This window comes from Zonotrichia albicollis, chromosome Z (assembly GCF_047830755.1).
Source record: "Zonotrichia albicollis isolate bZonAlb1 chromosome Z, bZonAlb1.hap1, whole genome shotgun sequence".
Classification (NCBI taxonomy): domain Eukaryota; kingdom Metazoa; phylum Chordata; class Aves; order Passeriformes; family Passerellidae; genus Zonotrichia; species Zonotrichia albicollis.
This window is the reverse complement of record NC_133860.1, coordinates 87,160,228-87,168,901: the sequence shown is the minus strand read 5'-3', so window position 1 is coordinate 87,168,901 and position 8,674 is coordinate 87,160,228. Positions and strand designations below refer to the sequence as shown.

The 8,674-nt window shown below is 51.8% G+C and overlaps 1 protein-coding gene across 2 annotated transcripts in view; it reads left to right on the top strand.

Annotated features, from left to right (window-relative positions):
* The window catches only part of ZCCHC7 (zinc finger CCHC-type containing 7), an 89,372-nt gene extending 82,520 nt beyond the window's left edge, over positions 1-6,852 (top strand). For both annotated transcript variants that reach the window (XM_074532669.1, XM_074532670.1), the window contains exons 9-11: positions 1,585-1,677; positions 5,505-5,622; positions 6,042-6,852. In XM_074532669.1, the coding sequence (XP_074388770.1) occupies positions 1,585-1,677; positions 5,505-5,622; positions 6,042-6,490 (660 nt within the window). In that variant the 3' untranslated portion in view covers positions 6,491-6,852. The remainder of the gene's footprint in view (positions 1-1,584; positions 1,678-5,504; positions 5,623-6,041) is intronic.
* Positions 6,853-8,674: the final 1,822 nt, after the last annotated feature.

Here is an 8,674-nt window from a genome sequence, read left to right as displayed (position 1 = left end):
TTCATTGGAGGATGTCATTCTGTAGGTGAAGGATGGTGTGTTTGAAATAATTGCTGGGGTTTGCTGCTGCCACGCTGCACCTGGCAAAGCCTGAGCAGTGCAATGGCTCATTCTCAGCAGGTTCCATGCAGAGCTCTCCAGCAGGGTCCCCATGCTGTGCTCTCCAGGGACATCACCCTTGAAAACAAATGCAATGCAGGCAAGGCTCTGCACACCGGGAGGGCAAAGGAAGGTGTAGTTCACAGGGTCATTGCTGCTCTTCAGGAGATCTGTGCAAGGCAGAGGCGATTTCTGGGGACACTCCTCATGCTGAAATCTACCCACAATAATGGTGACTGATCCACTAAACAAACCAGACAGATTTTTCCCCAGAGGGACTACGCAAGGGCTTGCATTTCAGTTTGTTGGGTTTTATTTCCTTGTCTCTTCTACATACTTATGATAAAGGAATACCTGAAAAACTGAGCCAGCTTAGTGTGTCACTTACACAGTGCTGTTAGCTGGAGACCTCTTGCTGTGAGACATGGATGGGAAATACACGGATTGTTTTATAGGTGGTCCTTTTTCCCTTTCCTTGTTTCCCCACCTTTTGTCACAAATCACTGTTGGATGTGTCAGTCTTCTTAGTCTGCCCTCAGGCCCCTCCTGGTGCGTGGGTGTGAGCTAAGGAACATGACTCTGAAACACACATTTAAACCCAGGGCTGGGGAGTTCACAGCAAGGTGACGCTGCAAGTGTGATCAGATTCACAAAGAGCAGCACTGGAAGGTTCCTCTTGTTCCTGCCTATTTTACAAACATTGCTGTCATTCTTTTGGAGGCTCCAACTGAGAGCGCCGTGGCTCCCACAGCAGAAGAGCATGGCAACACACGTTTAAAGAAAAAAGCCATTCCTGCAACGAGCTTTGCCAAATGCTACGATTTTCTGTGAAATCAGGGCCACTTTTCCATGCCTCTTTAGCCCCAGAGAGAAGGAAACACACAGAGTTCAGTAAGGTGGCTCCTAAGCCCCACAGCTTTTGGGCAGGATTCCTGCATCCCTTGCCAGTCCTGGTGCCTCCCCCTAAAACAAAACACAACCCTAAAAATAAAACAAATTCTATCATAGATTCCTACTCGGCCTTTCTCTGAGATCTGCGGCCTGAAAAACCATTGTTACAAAATTTAACTCCAGGAATGCCTGACTCTACATGTCTGTGCTGTGGAATATGGGACTGGTGTCCCATTCCCTCTGTGGCCATGGCATTGTGCCTCCCCAGGCGTGTCTGACAGCCCCTGTGAGAGGAGAGGGGCTGGCACACAAGGAGGAGGGGACAGATAAATGAGCAGTTTGCATTCAGAGCTGAAATAACATGGCCTGGTGGACAAGATGCCAGTGATGCCCCTTCCCAACTCATTTGTGATGCTCAGCCTGAACCTCGCTCTACAGAATTACAGTAGCGCCAAGCTGCTGCTGCTTTTTCAACGGCAAGCAGGAATGTATTGATCTCGGCTCAATAAAATAGTGTTTATGTAATTGTAATGTATTTTTAATTCAGCGCTCAGAGTACTGCCAGAGCTAACTGTTGCCCGTTTCCCCCTGCAGACCAAGCCAGGACCCATCCAGGCAGCCGGCTCGCCCTCGCCCTCGCCCTCCGTCTACTGCTACAACTGCTCCCGCCAGGGACACCTGGGCTACGTGAGTCTGGGGGCACCCGGGGGCAAACCAGCCCTGAGCGGGGCAGACAGCTGCTCACGGCGGAAACTGGCGCAGGCTTATCAAACCTGGACCAAAACGCAGCAAAGGGCTGCATCAGGGAAAAGCTGCAGTGCTGGGAACTGCCCCTCGTGCGCTCCGGGTTCATCTGCAAGATGGGTGCTCAGTCTGTTGTACCCCTGGGGTTCCATCAGCCAGCCCTGGCCCCTCCCAAATTCTGTCAGTTCACTCTTCTTTGCCATTTATCAGTGGAAACTGCTTTCTTGTCACTGGATTGCAGGTCAGGTGTTGCCATCTGCACCCCCAAGCTTTGCCATTCCCACTGCCCCATGCAAGGGACACCTGTGCAGCCTTCTTTTACCTGTCCTAGGCAGCCCTGGCTGTGTGATGGCAACAGTACAGGGGGGAAAGGGGACTATGGGGAGAACAGAGGACATCTAAATTGCAATAACGTAACTATACATAACTATACATCACTGAAGCTTCTCTTAATATTCACACGATGGTTATCTTTTAATCGTGAGAGTCAATCATCTCATTATGCATCTGTAACACACGCTGTCTGTGTGGGGCTGGAGGGAAGAGCTGCAAAAGCCACACTGGTGTGTGAAGGGATCCCACCCACCTAATTTAGAGAAAGGGAGGCAGGTAACAGCTGCTGTCTCTCCTAGGGAGGTTCATTGATTTGAGACTGCCTGGGAGAGAGAATATTCATTGAAAACAGTTGCTGGATACAGCTTTTCTTCCCCACATTCAACATCATGTCAGGTTTTTCACCACACTCAGCCCAACTATTTGAGTGCTGCTTTGGGAATCTTCAATTTCTGCCTGCCTTGTGCTGATCCTTACTTGTAGTTTCCTGGTTTAGGTCAACATCTGACCTAAGTTTAGCATTGTCCTTCTGGAAGGTGCAGCCTGGTAAAGGAGACATCATGAGCCTTAAGTGGCTTCAGTACCTGCACTTACCAATACAGAGCGAATAATAGGGTTTGTTCTTTTATGGAATAAGTGCAGGAGCCAAGCCACAAATATTCTAGAAAAGGAATGTTAATCATGCATTGGATGGGTTAAGCTTATTTTTTCCTGTGGCTTAGAAACCGCAAATTGCCAGCAAATTCCTCTCTGCCCTTCTGCCTGCTCTTGTGTGTCAGCCCATTCAACTATCCAGTGCATTTTGTTAAAAGTTTGGGCCTTTAGTTTAGTTCACTTTTATTAAACTGTCCCAAAAATGGCGCTGGAGGAAGACAGACACACATAGATACAAGGCTGTTGTAAGAGTAATGAGTAATTGTTAGGGTTGCTGTAAATCGATTATTTAAGTCATTATTAAGGCTGATGTAAAAATAACTAGAAATTATGTATGAGGAGCTGATAGTAAATACTTAGATTGGAACTGGTAGGAACTGTACAAAATCAGAAAGGGAGGAAAGCAACTTGTGGACATTTTATGTCTCTCAAAGTTCAGGAAGATAATAAAGTATTTGTAGCAGTGTATAAGGAGCAGAAACAGCTTGAGCAAGGGCTGAGTGAAAGGGGATAGGCCAATAGCTACACAAGGGGGCAGAGAAACCACATCTTCCCATGTGCACACCATTCCCAAAAACAGGCAAAACACATGCAGGAAAACTGGTTCTTCACTTAATTTCAGGCAAGCAAATACCAAAAAGAAGCTGAGAAATGCAAAACACATCCAAACTGCATCTGTATTGTGCTGTGCCTCTGGAAGGGACAGAGGAGCAGGCAGGGCCAGGGGCTTAGGGGTGGCACTGAGTGGCAGCAGCAGCAGCACACGCAGGAAAGCTGCTGGTGCCGTGGTGCAGGCAGCAGGTGAGTGAGAGCTCCTGACAGCTCCTGCGGATTGGAGAGGCCCAGGTGCTGCCAGAATGGTTTCACAGGGACAGACAGGGGAGTTGGATCCGCTGTCAGGAAGGAATGGTTCCCTGGCAGGGTGTAGCAGTGCCCAAGGCCAGGCTGGACAGGGCTCGGAGCACCTGGGACACTGGCACGAAGGTGTTCTTGCCCACAGATGGATGGGATGGGCTGGGATGGGATGGGATGGGATGGGATGGGATGGGATGGGATGGGATGGGATGGGATGGGATGGGATGGGATGGGATGGGATGGGATGGGATGGCATGGGATGGCATGGGATGGCATGGGATGGCATGGCATGGGATGGCATGGCATGGGATGGCATGGCATGGCATGGGATGGCATGGGATGGCATGGGATGGCATGGGATGGCATGGGATGGCATGGGATGGGATGATCTTTAAGGTCCCTACCAAGCCAAGCCGTTGTGCGATTCTGTGTTTCTATGATCTCGGCAGTATCTTAAGAAAGAAAAATGGTGAAGCAAAGCACAGCAGGTAACAGACAATTTACAAGGAGGATAAAGGAGAATAAAGCACCTGTCAATATCATGGTACCCAGATAAAAGGCAGAATCATAGGAAATGTTCCTGTTAGCCTGGCTCTCAAGACGTGGATCAAACTGCGTGCACAGCAGTGAAAAACTTACATTCCTGTTGCAGGTGTTGGGGAATAGGCTGGCATGCACATGGTGCCAGGGTCAGCACCATCCTGGCCCCAGGGCTCTCCTGCTCTCGGGAGGTTGCAGGTTATTGCAGCCCTGACACGTGTCAACAGTCCCTGTTTCGGGCCCCACGTTTGAAGAAGGAGTCAGAGCTCTTCAGTTCTCAGTCTCAGAGTTGTTTATTGTTTCTTATCTATAAAAGTTTTTCTCCTGCCCTGCCCAGGTCCATCCAGCAGGACAATTCCAGGCACTCTGCCTGCCCCTGAGGTGGTGTTATCTCTTTATACCACAAACTACGCATAACATGTTTACAATTACTTTCCAATACCCATCACCTGTGTTAGACACTGAGCTGCTACTCTAAACCAATCCAAAGGTGCCAACATCACAGCAGAAGATGGAGGTAGAGAAGAAGAAGAAGAAAGGCTGGACATGCCCAAGTCCCTCCGTCTTGTCCCCAAAACCTCTGTTCTAAAAACCTTGAAATCTACTTTTTCACCTTGTGATAATTTTATTATTACACTACTTAAACTAATTTTATTACTACACTACTTAAACTTCTGTGGCTTTCAGGTCTTCACACAAAGCTGGTAATTTGCTCCATGGGCTGTAGTCAAACCCCACAGGTGCTCTGGGCTGTGTGCCAGGGTCTCTGAGCCCCCTGGCAGGGTTCTGGCACCTCCGGACACCCTGAGGGATGTACTGAGTTCTGACATCCTGCTCTTCTTTTCCCCTTTCGTTAGAAACAGAAAACCCTAACCCTACCCCTGCAGTGTGACATGTTGACAGCAGCCTGCAGCAGGCTTGGCCTGTGGTTTGTCCCTGTGAGGGGGTGGCACACCGTGACACAGTGACACCTGTGGCTGCTCCCCTGTCCCCTCTGGGCTGCAGCAGCGTCGTGCCAAGGGTCCCAGGTGCCAGGCTGCCCTGCCAGGGCCCTGTGTGCCTCTGAGGGGCCAGCTGTGTGCACACAGCAGTGCTGGCTCCTGCCTGGCACAGGACTGCCCTGTCCCTGTGCCCAATAGCTGTGCCAACAGCTCACCTGGTGTGTGCCTGTCTGCACCTGGCCATCACGGCCTGTTGTGTGGGTATCACAGATGTGAGGGAACGGCAGGAAATCCCTTCTGTGTGCTCAGACAGCACCAGTGTGTGCCGGAGAATCACGAGCTGGTCATGAGAATGTCACAAGGACAGAGCAGAACCTGCAGGCCTGGCCCATTCACTCCAGGAAATCCCACCTCAGGCAGCTCCAGTGACCTGAATGTGTTTTGCAGGAGTGCTCAGAGAAGAGGATGCAGGGGAACATGTTCCCCACTTCTCCCTTCGTCTACTACTACGATGATGAGTGCGACATCAGGAGGAGAGCCAACAGGTTGAAAAGAAAGGTGGCAGGTACAGTGTGGTTTGGGACATCCCTCCCACCTTCCAGCCTTTTTGGAAGCATTGTGGGATTACTTCCATGTGTTGGGAAAAGCTGGGTGGATTTGAACAGGTAGCCTGTTGGTAGTAAAAGATTTGTGACTTTATTCATCTATGTCTGTCATGGAAATTGACTGTGTCAAAGTCAGTCAGGGAGCATTGTCGGATGTTTTAATTCTGAAAAATCTGCTGACATTGAAAGTGCCATGAAATAGGAGGAAGGGGATTAAATCACGATTTGCTAAGATTCTAGCCTGATGACAGAAAAAACCCACGGTGAAGAAATCTGCCAGAGATAAATTGTTGTTTAACTTCATACAGAGGAGAGGTGTGACGGCTCAGGTGCCCGGCTGTAGGGTTGTTAGGTTGAAATAATCCCCTGTGCTTTGCAGACCTGCAGGAAGCCGGCCTCCTGCCGGAGCAGCCCGAAACACCCCTGCAGGAGGAGCCGCTCGAGGTGCCCAGCCACAAGAAAAAGAGCAAACTCTGGAAAGAGCAGCAGGGCAAGCCCTGCAGGAGCAGCGAGCAGCACAAGAAGATGAAGGTGAAGCGGGTGAAGAAGGCCCCGGAGGAGAGGCAGAGGAGGGCTGCTGGGATCCACGGGGACCCGGAGGATTTCCCTCGGGGGCACAAGCTGCAGGGCTGCAAGGGCAGCAGGGCCCAGCGCAGGGCCCTGCCCCACGCACCCCCAGGCTGCAAGGCCCTCAGCGTGCACCAGCCCCCAGAAGGTGCCAAAAGGAAGAGGAAATGGAAAAAGCAGAAAATTGCCAGTCCTGACAGCAGGGACAATCTGTTCCTTATAAAACAGAGGAAGAAGAAGTCCAAGCAGAAATCCTGGTGATGGCGGGTAGCGCTGGCATTCCCTGCTCTGGCTCTGCCTTCTCTTTACTCCTGTCCCTCTCCTAGCACATGAACTGGGGTCTGTCCCTGTCCCGGCCTGCTGGGCGCCACCACCCTCCCTGTCCATCTCCACAGCCATGGGGACCCCTCCATCTCTGTGAGCCCCCCGTGCCAGCAGCACCCACAGCTCCTGCCAGGGCCTCACCAATGTGCTGTACATTCATTTTCCTTGCTTGGGGCTGTGGGGGCACCTGGCCCTGGCAGGGTCGGTTTGCTCAGCAGTCAGCTGTGGCTGTGCTGTTGGAGCACAGCGCCTCTGGGCACGCAGGCAGCAGGGTGGGCACAGAGCAGAGCACATCCCCTGGGCAGCAGGGTGGGCACAGAGCACATCCCTGGGCAGCGGGGTGGGCACAGAGCACATCCCCTCGGGCAGCGGGGTGGGCACAGAGCACATCCCTGCCAGCAGCAGGGTGGGCACAGAGCACATCCCTGCCAGCAGCGCGGTGGGCACAGAGCACATCCCCTGGGCAGCGCGGTGGGCACAGAGCACATCCCTGGGCAGCAGGGTGGGCACAGAGCACATCCCTGGGCAGCAGGGTGGGCACAGAGCACATCCCCTGGGCAGCGGGGTGGGCACAGAGCACATCCCTGGGCAGCAGGGTGGGCACAGAGCACATCCCCTGGGCAGCGGGGTGGGCACAGAGCACATCCCCTCGGGCAGCGGGGTGGGCACAGAGCACATCCCTGCCAGCAGCAGGGTGGGCACAGAGCACATCCCCTCGGGCAGCGGGGTGGGCACAGAGCACATCCCTGCCAGCAGCAGGGTGGGCACAGAGCACATCCCTGGGCACCAGGGTGGGCACAGAGCAGTTCCCTCCCCGGGCAGGGACAGCCAGGGCTCCCCCTGTGCCCCGGGGGGCAGCAGTGCCCCCCATCCAGCCCGCACCCTCCGGGCTCAGCTTTGGGGATCCACCCTGTGCTGGCCAGCTGGCCAGCAGAGCAGGAGTGAGCAGCTGGGCCTGGAGCACAGTTTACTTCTCCCACTCAGGCTGTCCTTGTTCCTTGTCATGTGCTGGAGGAAAAAGGAGTGGAGTATGAAGAGCATACTTGGTTCCAGTCACACTGTGCTAAAATTAAATTTTTTTTTAAAGACAGTTATTTTTGTACACTGGAATTCAGCATGTTGTTTTAAGGTTTGTAAGAGTAAAATGCTTTATCAAAGGACTAACACAAATAAAACTTTACATGAGAAATATGAAGAGAATGGGTTTGTTCCTCATTTCCTTGCATTCCAAACATAATTGAAAACAGCATCATGTTCTCTTTCCTGCATCACCACTGCCAAGAGTAAAGGAAAAAGTGAAGCATTTGTACTCTAGTGTTGTGAAAAGGGAATGATCTGTACCCTGCTGCTGTGTGAGGTGCTCTGTGCTGTACCTGTCCCCAGTGAGCAGCTGAGGGGGACAGCACAGTGTCACTGAGGTGCAGCTCCTCCCCTCCTGAGTTAAATTAGAGGCTCTTGATACCCTGAAAGGGCGTCTGGAAAGGCACCCAAGAAAAATGTGAGGACTCTCATTGTGGCACTGTTATCCCATCACAGAGCTCCCTAAATTCGTCAGGTTTGTGTTTAGCAAACTCAGCAGTGGGGCCACAGGTGTTCTGGTGACCATGTCAGCCTGTTTCAGAGGTATTTGTGATCTATACATACCTAGTATTTGTAAACCTGATGTCTAGCTTTGCTTCAGCATGTCCTTGGCAACAAAAAATAAGTTATGCTTACCTTCATTTATTACTTGATTGAAAAATTCCTGATGATACTGAGAAGAAAATCAGTTTTAGCCTTATGGAAAAATACACATTGCACAGCCAAAGGTGTCTGTGGGGTGAAACACCACACATTGCACAGCCAAAGGTGTCTGTGGGGTGAAACACCACACACCCACCAGCCAAAGGTGTCTGTGGGTGAAACACCACACACCCACAGCCAAAGGTGTCTGTGGGTGAAACACCACACACCCACAGCCAAAGGTGTCTGTGGGGTGAAACACCACACACCCACCAGCCAAAGGTGTCTGTGGGGTGAAACACCACACATTGCACAGCCAAAGGTGTCTGTGGGTGAAACACCACAGCTGCCGTGTTTGGTCAAGCAGCAAGGGCCAGACAAGCCAAGGAACGTCGCACC